This window comes from Sciurus carolinensis, chromosome 5 (assembly GCF_902686445.1).
Source record: "Sciurus carolinensis chromosome 5, mSciCar1.2, whole genome shotgun sequence".
NCBI lineage: Eukaryota > Metazoa > Chordata > Mammalia > Rodentia > Sciuridae > Sciurus > Sciurus carolinensis.
Window position 1 is genome coordinate 24,996,608 of NC_062217.1, and position 19,426 is coordinate 25,016,033.

The window sequence follows — 19,426 nt, forward strand, 5'->3', positions numbered from 1 at the left end:
CACAGAAATACTCAGTTAATCCCCCCAAAAAACCACAGCAACAGGAATGAAAAAAAAAGGAAAAAATGGAGCAGAGAATATCAGATGGAACAAACCAATCAAAAAAAGCATGATGGTAGATTTAAATGCAATCATCACTAATTATATTAAGTGTACATTGTCTAAATACCATAACATGCAGGGATTTCAGGTTAGATTCAAAAGCATGGAATATTCACTTATATGAAGCTACCAAGAAACTTGCTTTAAACCAAATGACAAAAATAGATTTAAAGTTATACCATGCTAGTGAAAAGAAAGGTGAGACAACTCTATTTATGTCAGAAAGTATTTTTCAAAACAGAAAATATTGCCAGGGATAAAGAGAATTGTATAATAAAGATGACAGTTCATCAAACAAGAGTATGGATATACTGTTCTTGAATGTTTTATGCAACTAACAACAGAGCTTTCAAACGTGAGACAAAGCTTGATGGCACTGCATGGTGACAGATAATTCTAAGGATTTCCAACACTGCTAATAAAAGAAGGAAAAGACAAGCAATCAGTAAGGAGATAGGCGAAAGTTGAACAACCCTAAAACCCAATTTGTCCTAATTGGCACTTATAGGACACTCTGCCCAGCAACTGCCAAATACATATTCTTTTCAAGTGTACATGGAACATTGACCAGGACAGACCAATTCATAAAAATGTCTCAATTTATTTAAAAGAACTCAATTCCTACAAAATATGTTCTTTGACTACAGTGAATTTAAATTAGAAATCAGTAATAGAAAGATCTTTGGATTGTGTTAAATACATGTTTGGAAAATGAATAAATATACTTTTAAATTACTCAGGAATCAAAGAAGTGTATACTTATTTTGAACTGAATGAAAATGGAAACATCAAAAGTATGGGAAGCCATGAAATCAGTAATCATAGGGAGGTTTATAGCACCAAATTTCTATATTAGAAAAGAGGAAAAATTCCCAAATCATTGATATACCTTTAACCTTAATAACTAGAAAAAAGAGCCAATTAAACCCAAAGAAAATCATGAGAAAATAAATCAGATCAGAAACCAGTAGAATAGAAAACAAAAATAGAGAAAAAATAGTGAAGCCATAAGCTGATTCTTTGAGAAGTCCCATAAAATGATAAACATCTAGGCAGATAATTAAGAAAAACAAAGGGGAGAGAGAAGCCACTAATATTGGGAATGAAATAGGTGACATCACTAATTTCTACAGATATATCATAAGACTACTAAAATTATGAACTACTTTATGACAATAAATTTGACAAGACATAGAAAAAATCTGAGACAAACTACTTAATATATTATTAACCTATTTTCTCTATAAATATATTAAAAAGAGATTGAATTTGTAATTGAATACCTTCCCACAAGAAGGCCCCAATGGCTTCACTGGTGAATACCCCATATTTAGAAAGAAGTAGTGCAAATTTGACACAAACTTGCAAAAAAGAAAAGGAGAGAATAAAACCCAACTTACTCTATGAGGTTAGCATTAATGTGATATGAAAACCAGACATTCACTGATAAGAAGACTCCAGACCAATAACACTTGTATACACAGTTGCAGAAATCTTTTTTTAAAAGAAATTATTAACACAGTTTTAGCAAATCAAATTATGTAAAGGGATAACATACCACAAAGTGGAACTTGTCTCTGTAATATAAGGTTGGGTCAATATTTTTAAAATCTATTGACATATTTGTATTAGCCAATCAAAATCAATATGATCATCATCTCACTAGAAAGTATTTAACATCCAATATCCATTCCTAAAGAAAGTTCTCAACAAATTAGGAATATAAGGGAACATTCCTAACCTGATGAGTGCATCTATTAAAAAAAAGAAACTGTCTAATAGCATACTCATTGTTGGAAAATGAAGTGCTTCCCCCCCCAAGATCAGAAGACAGACAAGGATGTCTGCTTACAACACTGCAATTTAACCTGTTTCTGCTTGTGCTGATGCATTAAGATAAGAAAAAATAAGTGACTTTCAGATTTGAAGTGAATAAGTAAAAATGTCTTTCAGAGACATTATTATCTATGTAGCATGATAGATAATATCTATGTAGCATGATACAAAATCAGATTACCCAACTCAGTTTTATTTCTGTATCGTAGAAATGTAGTATGCTGAATGGTAACCCCCACAAAGGATGTGTTTTGTGTCCTAATCTCTGAAACTTGTGAATTTTACTTTATGTGGAAAAAAGATTGAAGGTGTAATTAATGATCTAGAGATGAGATCATCCTGAATTATCCAGTGCCCCCTAAATTAAGTGATAATTATCCTTATAAGATGGAGGTAGAGCATTTACACACAGAAAATGATGTGAAGATAGGGCAGAAACTGGAGTTTATGTGATTATAAGCCGAATGCCAAAGAGTGCTTGGTTGCCCCTAGAAACTAGGAGAAAAGCTTGAGTGGATTCTTCTTCAGAGCTTTTGGAGGGAGGGTGAACTTGTCAGCACCTCAGTTTTGGACTCTGACCTCCAGAACTGTGAGAAAATTTCTGTTGTTTGTGATAGTTTATTACAACAGCCATAGGAAACTATACTAGCAATAAAATAATAAGCTGCAATTTAAAAATTATATCATTTACAGTAACAGAAATATAAAATACTTAAGGATCAGTGTGTAAAAAGGTATGAAACATTCCTGAGAGGAATTAAAGACCTAAATAAGTGGAGACTCAATAATGTTAATATGTTGTTAACCAAGAGTGATAGGACATATGTACGCACAGTTATTTGTATATGATTGCCCACAGCACCTTGTTTGGAATAATTCCAAATCAGAAGTAATCTAAATGTCCAATGGATGAAAGGTTAAACAACTTGAGCAGGCTTGGTTGTGCAGACCTGTAATCTCAGTGATATGGGAGGCTGAGACTGGAGGATCCAAGTTTGACGCCAGCTGGAGCAACTTAATAAGTCCCTGTCTCAAAAAATAAAAAGGACTAGGGATGTTGCTCAGTGGTAAAGCGCCCTGGGTTCAATCCCCAGTGCCTAAATAAATAAGGACAAACAAATTGTACTGTGTATTATTGATTACTAGTCAAACACATGAAATGTTGATAGATGCAATGACATGGATGAGTCTTGATACTGAATGAAAGAAGCCAGTCAAAAACACCACATACATACGTATGTATAATTTGTTTTCTTAAAATTCTAGAAAAATTATACAGTGGTAGAAAGCTGATCTGTGGTTATCTGGAGAAAGGAGTCTAGAAAGATGGGGATTGTGGTGGATAAAGGGATTTAATAATAAATGTTTTTGGATGGGGTATGTTTTGGTTTGGGGTATTGGAGGTTTGAACACAGGGGTGCCTTAACCACTGAGCTACATCCCCCATTCTTTTAAATTTTTAGATGGGGTTTCAGTTGCTGAGACTGCCCTCAAACTTGCAATCCTCCTGCCTCAGCTTCCTGAAAGAAGGGATTTAAAAGAAGCCTGTGATAAGCAGATGATGATACATAATGGGGGTTGGGAGGAAGGCAAGAATGGAGGAAGGATGGAATGTATAGAGGATTGTATAGAGGGAGAGGGGGGTGAAGGGAAAAGATAATATTGAGACAAACATCACCCTATGTACATGTATGATTACACAAATGGTTTGACTCTACTTCATGTGCAACCAGAGAAATAAGTTTTACCCCATTTGTTTACAATGGATCAAAATAAACTTAAAAAAATAAAATAATTTTGTTATTAAAAAAAAAAGCCTGTGAAGACTTAGCATAATGGATTTGCTCATTAAATTGATTTGGATAATGGTGTTTTGATTGTATGCCTGTTTCAAGAGTTAACGAAGTTTATATTTAAAATATATTAAATTTATTCTGTGTCACTTACATCTTAAGAAAACTGTTAAGAAAAAGTCACCAGACCCAATTGTGGTGGTGCACACCTGTAATCCCAGTGACTGGAAGCTGAGGAAGGAGGATTACAAGTTCAAAGCCAGCCTCAGCAACTTAGCGAGACCTTTTCTCAAAATAAAATGTTTAAAAAGGGCTGGGAATGTAGCTCAGTGGTTAAGCGGCCCTTGGTTCATTCCCTAATACCAGGAAAAAAAGGAAAAGTCACAGAGTCATGTTTTACTCAGAATAGAAAGATTAATGATATACTATATGAAGCCATTAAGATAGGTAAAACAAGCTGAGCTTATTGAAAGGAACCACACCATGGAAGGTATTTAATGGTTTTATGAGTTTGTGATTTCAAAAAGAACCCAAATAATATTTTGGAATATTAATAGTTTCTCAGTCATTCATCCAATCACTGTGAGACAACTGTTTCTCATAGACCTCTGTTTTGGTTGCCATTTAAAGTGAAATATCACATAATATCTTGTATTTTCATTAAATATAAACCTCTTCCTCTTTCTACCTAATGAAAAAAAATTTTAATGGCTCCAGTTTTTATCTTGTTGCATAGTCCCTTAATTTTGGGGTATCTTATTGTATTTTTCTCTCTTTAGTGAAGTCTACCAGAATATTAAATACTGAATTTTACTTTAAAATACCAGCTTATGTGGAGTAGTAGAAAAGCATAAAATCATATTAAACATGATTTTTAAAACTCATCAGAAAGTTACTTCATTTGTAAAAAGCCTTTGTTGATTATTTGTAGATAGGCAATTATCAGAAGGGTTGGATGGGATATCTAGATTGAAATGTCTCATTTAAGATCTAATAACACGACAACATGTCATTTTTTTAAGCCAAAGGCATGGACTCTTGATTTAGTATATTTGTGTCCAGAGATTTCAAGTAAAAATCATATCCAAGTGTTGGGAGATGGTGTCAGTTTGGAGACTTCACTGTATAAGAAGCTCTTGGTGTTTCCTCCCCACCCCCAAAAAATTACAGGGTAAATTTAGATGTATGAAAACTTAAAACCGTCACTGCATTTAAAACTGTATAAGATATGAACACAAATTAGGATTAAAATTGTGAATAGAAATTAGTATTTACATGCATATTTTACAAAAAAAAATTAAAAATCAATATTATACAGATTAATCTAGGTAGTTAGGAAGGGGTTTTTAATACTTTGTGACAGAGAATTCGATCTAGGTCCTTTCGCATGCTGGTCAAGCAGTCTACCTCTAAAGTACATCCCTAGCCCAGGAAGGGATTATTTTAATCATAGAGCAAAAACTTGTTCCATGTATATGTTAGTGTTGTCAAAGTTAGACAAATAATTTGCATAACTCAAGTTCTCAAGTCTTCCTAGATAGACTCTTCACTTTCTAAACCTAAAAAGAAGTTTGTTTAATGAATAAAATACATTTAAAAATATATTTTAACCTAAAATGAATAGTTTATTATATGAATGAAATATATTTAAAAATATATTTTAACATGATTGATTTTAGTTACAAGTTTTCACTTTCCCCATATAAACATATTTAAAAGTGTATGCGTATGCTGTTTTGCTGTTTGTTTTTATAGACTCATTTATATTTTAATTAGTAATGTTAAATAAGTTTTAAGAATGCATCTTTTTTTGTAGTTATTTTAAATAAATTTTTTTATGAAAACTGTTCTAGGTTAGATTTTAGTCTTCCATTATCTCTTTAATTATATATGATAGTTCTTTGATCTGTCTATAGTTAATTTATATTATTTGTTAATAATAGCTCTGCTTTTATTTCTAGATTTTGTTGTACCACCTAAATTCTGTGTAATTTTTTTTTGTTGTTGTTGCCTAAGTCCTTCTTTCTTTCTCCAGTCTTAAGTGTTCACAGCTGAACAAAATAAACTCCCAAACTACCCACTCAAGGGTTAGTAAATTAGGAAAGGAGGGAAGAATTTAGACCCTTTTCACTTCTTAATTTTAGTTCTCTGTTAGGTAGTTTTTGGTATCTGTGATTATTTAATCTCTAGAAGTTGCAGCTTAGTATGTAAATTTTAATAGATCAATTAAAAAATATTTTTAGCTGTGTATGGACACAATATATTTATTTATTTATATGCTGTGCTGAGAATTGAACACAGTGCCTCACACATGCTAGGCAAGCATTCTACCACTGAGCCACAACCCCAGCCCAATTAGATTAATTTTAATAATGTCTACTCTAATAAATTTAGAGACCCTTTTAGAAGTTTGTTATAATGACAGTTAATATGTGATGTTTGTTGATGGTAAAATGGACTTTTCCTTCCATTTTCTCCTTTTAGGTTCCTTAAAAATAGGCTTTTAACTGGGTACAGTGGCATACACCTGTAATCCCAGTAGCTCAGGTGGCTGAGGCAGCAGGATCACGAGTTCAAAGCCAGCCCCAGCAACTTATCAAGGGCTAAGCAACTCAGTGAGACTCTGTCTCTAAAAAGTACAAAACAGGACTGGGGATATGGCTCAATGGTTAAGTGCCCCTGAGTTCAATCCCTGGTACAAAAAAAAAAAAAAAAAAAAAAAGTTTCAAAATAATTTAAAATAGATTTAAGTTGGTGGAACCCAGCTTTGAAATTAGTCTGTTATTCACTGAAGTGGTAGGATTTGTGTGAAAAGGTAATGCTTATTTCTCAGGAATATACTAAAAATGTTCTTATGTGTGTCTGATTTCCCTTGTATAGCTTTGTTATCTCCCTAGTAATCTTGTAATCCTGAAGTCCTCAACTTCCATAGGCATTTTGGACTCTTTTGCCAAGATTTCTGATGACTTTTTTTAATCTTGGCCTTCATTTCTAAGAAGTTGAGGTTAACTAATGTATATGAGCTCTGACATACTTGTCTCATATGTTAGTAGCCATTTGTTCTGTTATAATTAGAGAGTACTATGTAAATAAAATGCAGTGGCTTGTTTTCTGTTCTAGAAATTAATTGACCATTCATTTAAAAAAATATGCCACTATATTTTTGAAAACTTGAGGCTTCGAACGATTTTAAAAACTATATTTATGTGATTTAAGAAAGGATATTTTTTCCCTCTTTGGAAAATATGTTTTGGTTTGGACCTGATTATTCTTTTTTACCATTTTGTGTTGTTTTTACAATTTTTTTTTTTTTACAATTTTGTGTCTTTTTACAGATCACTCTATTTTATTTAAGTCTGGATTTAGCATTTTTCTATATTTTATTACTGTGTGTTTAATTTTAGCTGGCTCATAACTGCTAATATTATTTGTCTACTTTTTTTTTTTTTTTTTTTTTTTTTTTTGTTGGTGCTGGGGATTGAACCCAAGGTCTTATGCATGCAAGGCAAGCACTCTACCAATTGAGCCATATCCCCAGTCCTGCTAATATTATTTGTTTCAGAGTTTATAAATCAGGTTATCCATGGCCTTGTTACCCTCTACACCTGGTATTTTGAACTCTTGGTAGTTTAAATTGTCTTTCATCTCAAATAAAGAAGCTGTTCTTGGGTTGTGTAGTAGTTCATCTTTTCATCATCTGAGTCCTATGGAAATTCATGGACCAAAACAGACTTTTAATGAATTTGATATAAGGTCTCCTAATGTTCTAGTAGTTCTTAGAGCCAGAGGTATCATACTCCTTGAATATAAGAACTTGTATTATAGTACCATTACGAAAAATGTTTCCAGTTAATCTCATGTAAAATATTTTTAATACCAGTCACACAGTAATACTGCACAGACATTGGGGCCTGTATTTATATTTACATGTTTTTTTCTTACATCATGTTTTCTTCCACATTTGCCTCCCCCGCCTCTTTCCTCTGTTACTTAAATGCATGACACAATATTGGGGAAATGTTTGTGCTTACAAGAAAAAGGAATTGATTAATTTTGGAAGAAAGGTAATTTTGACCTTTATCCTGGTTAGAAGTAGTTTAAAGGTACTAAATTTGAAACTAACTGTTGCTCAGTTTTGAGGTAGTCTCAACCTCCCAGTTCTCTAAAATGCATTAAGATAGTTTGATAATGATGCAAGCTTGACAGTAAGGGCAGGTTTTACATGTTACTGAGATTGAACTCAAATTGGATGATCAAATTTCCTTTAGAAATGTAATCATACTACACCAAAGTGTGGAAACTAAAACACTTGTAAAACCTTTTAATAAAATACTTTACTCAGTAAATAAAACATTGTGGAGTAATGCCTAGTACATTCAATGTTTTTTGGGGGGCCTAAAATGTGTTAACTTACTATATTTGATTTTTAAATAGACACCAAATCCTACTGCAAGCGAGTTTATTCCTAAAGGAGGATCAACCTCCAGGCTGAGTAACGTGTCCCAGTCAAATATGTCTGCCTTCTCTCAAGTTTTCTCTCACCCTTCCATGGGAAGCCCTGCTACTGCTGGATTAGCACCAGGTAAGTTGAGTAACTATTTCCAGTGAGTTCCAGATATCAAATCTGTAAGCACCATTTATTACTAATTTATCAGAGCTGAAATTGAATATTTGGATGATTCACTTTTGAACATATTATGAATTTTACATTCTAGTTTTTTGTTACATAGGTCAAATAAGTAGTTGAGAATTTTAAAGCAAAATTTAAATATGAATGAAATTATATATAAGGCTTTTTTTTTAAAGCACAAAAATAAATTTCTGGGAGAAAAATTAATGTTTAGGAAGAAACTCTGTACCTTGGTATGTCCCTAGTTTTTAATGATAATGCTGTTTTACTCAAAAGCATCTGTAAAGGCATCTGAAATAGAGGGACTACTGATGTGTGTATATAACTCAAAACCTTCCTTTTGTACTAAATTTCTTAGAAAAAATATCATTCTAAAAACATCTTTAGATACATTACATTTCAGAAGTTTGACTATCAAAGCTATAAAGTTGGGTATAGTATTATAAACAGTAGTAGGAAAGAACTGTACTGCATTGCATCATGGTTTTTTTTATGTAGGGAAAACTGCTTCTCAGTCATTTTCTTCCAAGTGTGCCCATAATGGCAGAAGAATTTGAGCGTTGCACTCAAGGGTTCTGAGGCATAGTTCAAAGTGACCCTTTGAGAGACTTATGGTTCACTGAAGTCCTCTCTCTTTAACTTCAAAATTCATGCAATTTTTAAATTACTCTGTAACATTCATTTTAATATAAAAATATTTAAAATGTCTTAGATAATTAAGATCAACCATCCTACTGCTGTGTCTTGGTTTGGAAAGTAAGGTAGGCAAAATTGTACTGAATTCATAGTAAGTGTTGAGCAGGTGGTTACCCTGTAAAACGTTTGAGCTGTGCACACAAATTGTATTTCTAGAACCTGTTTTGGAAAATCAACCCTTGATCTTGGACATTTTAAAAAACATAAATAAAATGAAATAGACACACTAAAACAAAACCAAAAGATACATCTAGATCTTTCTGTAACTAATACTGCCTCCAGGGCTTAGTCCAAGATAGATAAATCTTGGTTTTGATAGTGATATCTAAATCAAGAAGAATAAGAGAAGATTAAGTCAACTCTATGGAACAGAGCATCTGTTTTAGCATATAAAGTATTATGGGTAACTTAGAGCTTGTTACACTCGGTAAATAACTTACCTTGTATTGTGAAGGATTTAACCAGTGCCTCCTTTCTCCCCTCATTCTTTCTCTTTTGCTTTTCCCACTCATGTCCATTCTCTTCTCCCTTCTTCCCTCACCATTTCTTCTACCATGATTTTTTTCAGGTTTCAGTTAAATTTATAAACTTTCCCTTCTTACCTAGAGAGCAGTGTCAGAATTGAATATCTCTGGTAGCCTAAAAGTTTTACTTGTAAGTAATGCATTTCTATGATATTTCTCCCATTGAGCTGTGTTCACATTAAAGAGCATAATCTACTTGTCAGCTGTCCTTCTCAAGTTTCTTAAAGAGACATTGTCCAGACTTCTGAATTTACCTTTATATATTTGTTTTAAAGCACCCACAATAATGGGATATATATATGCCGATGGAAAAACAGTGGGCTTTCTTAAAATGTTTTGTTGTCACAAGTAAATATTTTGTTAATGTATTTGATCAGACTGTTTCAGGCTTGCCGTTAAATTTAAATAGCCTATTTTCATCTCCCCCACCAAGTATTGGGGATCAAATCAGAGCTTCATGTATGCTGGACACATACTCTACCACTGAGCTACAAGCTCAGGCTCCCTAAAAAGCTTTTAAATAATGAGAAGTTAGAAATATTAAAGGGAATTTTAGATTTTGAAAACATTTAGTTAAAAAAAATCCATTAATACATGTGTTTAAGCTTTTCAGTAGTATTAACTTGTTTGTGGGTAGGTGTTTCAGTGCCTGTTGGGCATCACAATTTAAATGTATGGTGAAATTAATTTAAAAACTAGATTAACTGAGAAACTCTTTACTCTTCTGTATGATTCTAACATTAAAATCATCTATTAATGGCAAAAGTAATCACACTCTGGAACCATTAGAAATAGATCAATGTATATACTTAAACACATTCTTGAATTCTTCTATTATTTCCAAAGTGTTTATTCAAATGACAATCGGCTCAGTTAAAATATTTCCCAAAAATACTGACATGATGAATGGATTTGCATTTGTTATTTCTTCATATTTTTTCTTTTTTCTTAACACTGTCTGGAGATGAGCAAAGAAAAAAATTAAGTCTGCCATCCAGTCTGCACACCATTTTACATTTTTAATATCTTCCATCATTTGTTGCCTGCAAATATGTTTTTCAAGGGGTGGAAAGATTCTTGACATTTCTACTTAAGGCTATAGGATACATAAGACTGTAGAGTTACCTTCCTTGGTGATGACATAATTTGTCTTTAATATCTCTTGTGTACTGTAGGAGCAACCCTACATTGATAATTTTGTTACAAATCGTTCTTTTGTTTTTAATTATCCCCAAACTAAAAAATTTGAAACCTTAAATATTTTGGCACTTATGTCAACTAGAGCAATAAAATTTTTCTAAAGTAAAGGAAAATATGTATCTAAATATGTTTTTTGACCAGAGGTATAAAAATATTTGAGCAAAGTTGAATTAGTTGCTAAGATTTTGCATTTCTGAAAACTATAAGGAACAAAAGCATAATGTCTTGCACAGTAAGTAAATAAATGTCTTGCCCTGAGTAAATAAAATTTCTTCCTTAAAATTTGAATCACTTAAGATATGTAAAGAATTTTTTAATAAAAAAATTTCAATGTAAAAAGGAAATGATTTGAATTTATTCATAACTAGTTAGATTTAAAAGGTATTAAAAGTACTAAAATATGTAACATATTAAGTTTCTGTTTAATTTTATACAGGCATTTTATTCATTTTAATTTAAGAAGTCAAGGATCTGTGGACCCTAGTTATTTTATATACATTTAGCCTATGAATAATAGCTATGTTTCTAAGTCTCCTAGGTGTTTTTTTAAAAAACATTTAAGGCATGTTATTTCCTTGGACTTTATTGTCTTTGAGAATCCCTATAGTTACATGTATATTCTTTTATTTGTAAATATGCATTTTTCCCTGGTACCACATCTACTATCCTCTCAGAGTTTCATAGCCTTCAAAAGTTAGGAACCACAGGTTTAGTGCCTATAGCAAAATTAAAATCCTGACTGCTTTTTTAGTAAGAATACTTTTAAATAACATGTAATCTTAAATTCTTCTAATATATCTTGCATAGTAGAGCATTTTTTGAATCAATCTTTAGAAATTAAATTATGCTATGATAAGTATATGAAATAGTAGTTTATGCTTTAATCTTCTATGCCACAAAAATAATTTAATATGAAAGCTAACTGCTGGATATTCTTTTTTCAGCAAAAAATTTCCTAAAATTACTTTGACAATAAACTTGGTAAGCTAAGTCTTAGTATACTTTTAATTATAGCAGTATTAAATTGACAATACCACAGTATGTTTAAAAGTGATTTTAAGAGAGGCAAGCAATACAATCAGCATAAATTTCTGGGTAGTGTGCTTGATACATCATCAACAGTTGTAACACAGGAATTAAACATGTTTTGTTCTGCTTGATTATTATGAGCATTTAGGAGGGGCAGAAATGAGTTCTTGAATTTGAATGTTACCTTTGATATATAAATAAGAAATTAACTTCAGCATTTCCAAACATTCATTCTTTCAAGACAAGGGTAGTGCAGATTTTTGAACCATTCTTTATATTTTATTATAAATTATGGCAAATTTCATGTGAGTGGTTTGAGGAGAAGAATAATAATGATATTAAACTTGCATCATTATTAATTGTTTTCTTTTACTGTCAGTTTTATTGTAGGTTTTTTTCCTTCTTCTTTTTGCAGTTCTAGGGATCAAACCCAGGGCCACATACATACTAGGCAAGTGCTCTACCACTAAGCTACACCCCCAGCCCTGTTTTTTTTTTTTTTTTTTTAATAAAAAACAAACCTAAAGAAAATTTTATGTTCCTAATCCAGTTTTTTGAGGTATTAAATGATCATTTATTATGTAGTCCTGACAGTGATGGTTTCATATTGATGGGCAAAAAATGGCTGATATTGTCATTTTTATTTTACTCTTGGGAAAGGTGTGGGAGAAAAAGGGAAAGCAAAGGAAAAGGGGAAATGAATATTTATTCATTCTTACTTAAATATTAAAATATTTTATTTTATAAATGTAAATGTTAAAAATAGTCTATTCATATAATGTTGAAGGGTTTGGATAAGAAGATCCCTTTTAGTTCTAAAAATTCTACGTTAAGGAAATAATAAAATTTTGTGATTCATTCACTTTGTGACATTTCATATTATGAGAAAATGAGGTTAAATTCATCTAAATTGCATAGTTGTTCACTTAGGCAGAAATCTGCTGTTGGTCATTGATCTAGGTGTAAACTAAGGTTTAGTAGTGGCAGTTTAGAGGTGGCTTCTTGACAAATTGTCATCTATTTTGTGATTAATCACTTATAGTAATAAAGGATTTATTAGCTACAAAGGGGCTCTCCAGTTTGAACTTTTAAACAGTTTGAATAAAAATGAAAATTATGCTGAACTGAAAACTCTCTTAAGAGGTCTGTTTTACATTCACTACTATTGGTTCTTTTTTTTTTTTTTATGGAATTTTCTACTCCTGTAAGTTATTTTCTTCTTTAGACTAGTTCTGCATATGTGTTTGTTCAAAAAACTGATCTGTTTGTAACACTAAGAGAAAGAGTAGGGCAAACTTGAGGAAAATATTATTTAAATTAATAAATTATATAAGTAAAAAATTGTGAACTGGGCCAGTGATAAGGACTGGAACACTAGTGTGGATAAAATCAAATCTACAGATATGTCTATTAAGCTGTATGTATTAATACTGAGATCCTGTTAAAGGAATATGCCATTGGGAAAGTAGGAAATTTCCAATAGGGTGAATCTGTGGTTTTGCATAATATCTAAACTTATTTTAAAATTTCTTTGTATATCTTAGGCTGTACACTAAGGCACTCAAAAACACTGTAACTATCATTAATTATTATATATTATATATTAATATGTAATATATATTATATAAATATATAAATTATAATATATAAATAATTATATATTAATTATTTTGTGTTTATTAAGTAGTATTATTTTTGAAAATAAAAATTGTAGAAATATTTATGTAGTTATTAAACATCAGCATGTTGAATATGGTATAACTCTATAAACAGATTTTCTTGTGATTAGTTTTTGAGAGTCTACCATTAAATGGATTCTGTGGGATAATTAAGTAATTCTACCACAAATTTATTTTGATAATTCAATCTGAACTGGTTTCTCTGAATTTTTTTTTAAAGTTTAATAGAAGTAGTTCAGCATTAAAATATTCTTGAAATGGTTTTAGATACTAATCTAGATTTCCAAGGCATATTACAAATTCCTTAAGAATAAAGGACCATGCCATTTCTCATTTGGAACAAATTTAGGCAAGAATGGTGCTTAATAAATACTCATTTAGTAAAGCTTCATTTTTGTCTTGGGAAATAATTTTTTAAATTGGTGCTATTTCTTAAGTATAGTAAATTTTAATGATTCAGTAAACCTCTTTGAAGAACTTTAAAAATGTTCAAGATTATATAGGTGAATGATAGTCAAATGAGAAACAATAATGTGTCTGTTGAAAAAGTTTAACAGCATCAAAACTAGAGTCACTGTGTTTTGAGGTCCTAAAGCATTCTCTTAATCAGTTTTAAAGTATTTGTATTATTTTAAATTGCATGTTTCCTTTTTTTTTTTTTTTTATAACTGCTTTGTTTTTCAGGTGTGTTCAGCAGTCTCACACAAACCTTTCAAAAGGTCTCTTGTTTTAGAATTCTTTTCTACATTAAAATATAAGTTTGAAAAATTATTTTACCATTAAGATCAGGGGTCCCCAAGGTTTTCTGTTTGTTTTTTTTTTTGAAGAGAAGCTTTTCTCATTGCTCTGTAATGTTGAGCTCATCCTAGAAGGGGCTGCTCTGTGTATGCATGTGTATGGATACAGACTAATATATTCCAGGGAAGGTTGTTAACAGTAGAACTGTTAGGAGTGTAACCAGGTTGGGAATGCCAGCTGTCTATATTCCCATCACAGTTGGGAATTTCAGGAAACCGAGGCAAGACGTTTATGGCGCAGAGGGGGATATGGCTGCTGGCAGCTGGCTTGGAGACCTGTCAGGTAAGGTTTTAAACTGGTAGATAAGATTCTACTGGTTGGGGAATCCCTGGTTAATTTGTCCTGTTAGGTTTGAGGGTTCTTATTGTGGACTTCCTGTTTAAATCACATTGTTATGGCTGTCTTGTTCCATAATTAGTGGGTAGGGGCTGGATGGGAAATGAGCAGGTGTTCCCTTTAAATATAGGTTACAAATTTGGTGATCTACAACTGCAGCAAAGTCTTCTGCGGCTCTTGGACTGCTTTCATTGGATTGTGAATGGATGGCCTTTAGAACGTGGTACCAGTTCTTCAGCTAAAGAGATTATGTGGTTTTACACATGCCACTTGATGTTTGTGTTTTAGAGTCTTTATTTCTGTAAGAAGATCTTATTAAATGATTTTTTAAGTCTTTCAAACCTAAAATTCCATTGTGTAGTGACATGTGAATCTTTATAGGAGATAGGGGTCAGTAAACAGAAATGAACATGGTGATGAAAAATAGCAAAAAGAAGAGTGTGAGTTTGTACTAGACTTAAAAGGGATTTTAAATGGCAGATAGACTTCCTTGACATACTCTGTAAATAGAAAATCCTGTGAAGTCTGCCTGTATTTCATAGGTAGAGATGCCTAAGGGAATTATGTTTTAGCAATATAAAATTGCTCAATTGGGTGAATCAGTATGTTGTAGTGATTCTGAATGAACAGGAAGAGCAGGTAAATGCCCAAGAACATTTGTGATTCTTAGCTGAATGTGGAGAATTAAAAGTCAATCTTTCCCGACCTCCACTTCAATAAAATAGGCTGAGAGCCTCAGGGATTATTTCTTTTCTAACCTTTTGTCTCAACGATACCTAGTACATTTTAGGTACTCAGTGGACAAATAGTGTTGGGTGAATAAATTCTCTATGCTCTGTGTTATGTGTATAGTTAGGAGTGGCTTTCTAATTCTGTTGGAATGAATTGGATGTACAGCCCCTTCTACTTCTTGAATTATTCCTTGATTCTTAGCTTGACTTACTCCATCTTTGAGGTGTGTAGTTTCCCTACAGTAGGAAATGTGGGAAGGGAATTAGTAAAGGAGAGGAGTTCTTAAAGCCCCAATGTGCATGTAAATCCTAACCATGAGTGCTAGCAAAAACCTAGAAGTGACAGTGTTTATGTTGATAATGCTTAGTTATGAATTCTTTAGTCATGAATCTCTTAACACATTGATATGTTTGAAATAAAATGTTTTCTTATAATTTCATAAGCACTTTCCCACAATGTAGATGTGATTATGCGGATTTTAGAATGGTGTTTCTATAAAAATAAATTGCAACAAATAGTCACTCGAAGGATGGGTGATGGATGATACACCTTTAAGAAAACAGTATCGATCAAAAGGATGTTAATATGCTTTTAGTCACCAGTTGCTCTCTAAGCCATAGTTAACTGTGGGCTATAATCTTATTGCCCACAGAAGTATTGGTAGGTTAAACAGCTGAAACACATAGATCCCAAATATAGAGACTAGACATGATGAATTAATTTTTGTTTTAATAACAGTTCAGGACAGATGTACGGATCAGCTAGGATGCTGTCCTTCATATAGCTCATTAGGGGCTCAGATCAAATGACTTCTTAAGCATCTCTCTAGTCAGCCAGAAGGAAGAAAGCAAGGAGGAGCAGGAATGGACTTCCATTATTTTAAATAGCTAGACTTCGTTTTTCAGTCTTCTTTAGATAGAAAATTTTAACTGTTGATCCCGGTTATTTCATCAATAAGCATTTTGAGATATTATCTCATTTACATCTTTTTAAAAAATATTTTAAAAATCTTTAGTCCTTGTTGTTTGTTTATTTATTTTTATGTGGTGATGGGGATTGACCCCAGGGCCTCATGCATGCTAGGACAGTGCTTTACCACTGAGCTATCTCCTCAGCTCTCATTTACATTTTTTGACTCTCTCTCTTTATATATATTTTAAAGCTCATCTTCACCTCCTGTGTCACTTTTGCTAAGGCTTACTTGAACTTTGTAGTTCTTCTACCTTAGCCTCTCAAGTAGCTGGGATTATAGATGTGGCCACACACCCAACTTGTCCTGTGCCTACTTTCAATACATCAACAAAGCAGCTACAGTAACCAGTTTATCTAGCATCAAGGAACATGAATCTTTTCAGGATATTTGAAAAAAAAAATTTTTTTTAATATCAGGAGCTTTGAATTTTAGTTGTCAGGACTTCTTACTTTTACCAATTTTTACATAGAAAAGTTGCTAAAATTTTTAGTGTTCTCTTGCTTCCAACAAAATATTCTTTTTTGATGACACATGCTCAACAATGTGTGCCTCCATAATTGTGCTGAACCAAAATAGAATTGATATTTTTTAGGTATTCAGGTTTATAGAGCAGTTTGTTTTAATGTTACTTATTTAAATTCTTTATCCTTTTCATTGGCCTTCTTCCCCAAGGTATTAGATTATAATTCCTTGAAAGTAAGGATTTTCTCTTTTCCTCTGAAATTTTTAGTGCCTAAAATCACTGTGTGGATAGCTATACTCAGGAAAGTTTACTAGATCTGCTTTTGAGTTCTTTGTGGCTTTTTATTGATGACTCTGTTGTGCTCTCAGTATTCTCTCCTTGAGGATAGAATTCTCAAATTAGAGAGTCCATCAGAATCAACTAGAGGCTTGTTAAAACCCAGCGCTTTCTGAGTCCCATTCCCAGTTTCTGACTTAGTAGTCCAGGATGAATTCCTTTAATGTGTTCTTAGCTGATGCTACTTCTTGTCCTGGGACTTTATTTTAAGAACAAGTGCTCTGTTCAGGGCTTTATCCACTCCTCCACTCCTTCCTCTAAAAACCCTTCCTTCTTCTTTTAGTCTGTTGAGGGCTAAGAACACAAACACATTTTTTAATACTTTAATTTTTTCTTTTAAAATAAGAAAAAGGTGGGGGAGAGAAGATGGAAGGCAAAGGGAGAATACTAGGGAATGATATTGGCCTAATTATATTGTTACATCATGTGTATATACAAATACATAACAACAAATTCCACTATTATGTACAATTAAAATGCACCAATAAAAAATAGGGCAAATAAAAAAAAAGACTTTGAATTGTTGAGTGTGAGTAAGGTAACAAGACCTTTTAATTATCCGTTGGCTGAGGCTTGTTTTGCTTCATTTCTGGTTCATGTCTGTGTTTTATAACTGAAATTATTGTTGAATTTATTGTTATGGTAACCACTGAAGCTCAATCAGGGTCGCAAATGCAAATTGAATAAAATTGGGCAACAGGAATTTCTTCTGCTTTGGTAATGTCAAATCAGACAAAAATAACTGTGGCTAGTTAAAATTTTAAACCCTATGGATCTGAAGTTAGTAGTCAAATATCTTTCATTTACATGTGGCATTTTAATATGTATGTATATTTTACAACTACTACAGAAAAGAAGCAAAAAAAAGATAAAGTTATAAAAGATCTACTAAATTGTACTTAATGTTAAAGAAACAGAGTATTCATTGATTGAATCATAACACTTTCTTTCATTTTTTTTTTCCCTGATGCTGGGGATTAAATCCAGGACAGCATGTATACTAGGCATGTGCTTTACACTAGGTACATTTCCAGCCCTCACAACATTTTCTTGAAGTCAGACTGTAATTTTTGTTTTTAATTTAGTAAAAGCTTGTGTTCATAAGACAGGAATCCAAAATTAAAATGGCTTTTTTTGGGTTTTTTTGGTACCAGGGATTAAACCAGGGGTGCTTAACCACTGAGTTACATCCCAGCCTTTTTATGTTTTATTTTAAGGCAGGTCCCAACATGTTGCTTACAGCCTTGCTAAGTTGCTGAAACTGGCTTTGAACTTTCAATCCTCCTCCTGCCTTAGCTTCCCAGGTCACTGGTATTATAGGCATATGCCACTGTATCTGACTTTCTCATGTTACATTTTATGAATATTTGTATTTAATCCTCATAATTAGACACTTGGAGCAAATTTTGGAGTAAGCTTTTTGTGTATAAACAAAGCAATGTAATTTATCACTATGAATGAAGGATACTGTTTATTCATAAATATTCACTCTTAAGAAGAAAAAAAATGGTTCTTTTAATCCAAAAAAATTAATTTCCTACCTAAAACCTCTCCTCTCATTGTTTTGCTTTGATTTTTGTTTAAATCTAAATTTCGAAGGAAAAGACTGTCACCATTGAAAAGGCTAGGAAAGATTCTGTCGTTTCAGGTCATTTGACCAAGTTTGGGAACGGATAGGTAGGTCACTGTTCTGTTTATATCCAAATATTATGCTGACCAAAGTAACTTAACTACCCCATGGCCCAGGGAGTAAAGTTCCTAAAATTTTAATTTAACCCTCACAGTGGTTTTTTAAAAAGTGGACAATTTGATCACATTTTTAGGGATTCAGGTCCTGCATTTTTACATGTGGTCAGTATTATAATGATGTTTGTTGAATTAATTGTTGACATTTTCATCTGAGAATGAAGCTATTGATGCAAGGCTGATGTTAAATCCCAGGAAAGATCACTGTGTGGAGATGTATGTAGAAAGGGGAAAGTAGGAGTACACACTTGGTCTCCATCAAATATTGTTGAGAACTATGTGGTTGATAAAATTCAGATAAATTTGTACTAAGAACTGAAAGTATTTGATCAATGAGATTAAATAAATTTTTGTGAGAAAGCCTTTTCATTTTAATATTTCCTCTGTAGTCCACATAATCATCTGTCATGAATAGATATTCAGCCAAAATAAAGTAAGATTATATTAATCAGTTGTTGATACTCTTTAGTTAGGGAGAATCCAGAGAAGGAAACCAAGTTGGATTTATTTTAACCAGATCCATGTGGCTTCTATTAACATTTTACTTTTTAAG

The 19,426-nt window shown here is 32.3% G+C and overlaps 1 protein-coding gene across 4 annotated transcripts in view; it reads left to right on the forward strand.

Moving 5' to 3' along the window:
• Positions 1–19,426, forward strand: part of Pan3 (poly(A) specific ribonuclease subunit PAN3) — a 142,199-nt gene that overhangs the window by 67,383 nt on the left and 55,390 nt on the right. For all 4 annotated transcript variants that reach the window (XR_007108701.1, XM_047552227.1, XM_047552226.1 and 1 more), the window contains one exon: positions 8,166–8,313. Coding sequence is in view for 3 of the 4 variants with exons in the window: in XM_047552227.1 (XP_047408183.1) it covers positions 8,166–8,313 (148 nt within the window). In the remaining variant the exon portion in view is untranslated. The remainder of the gene's footprint in view (positions 1–8,165; positions 8,314–19,426) is intronic.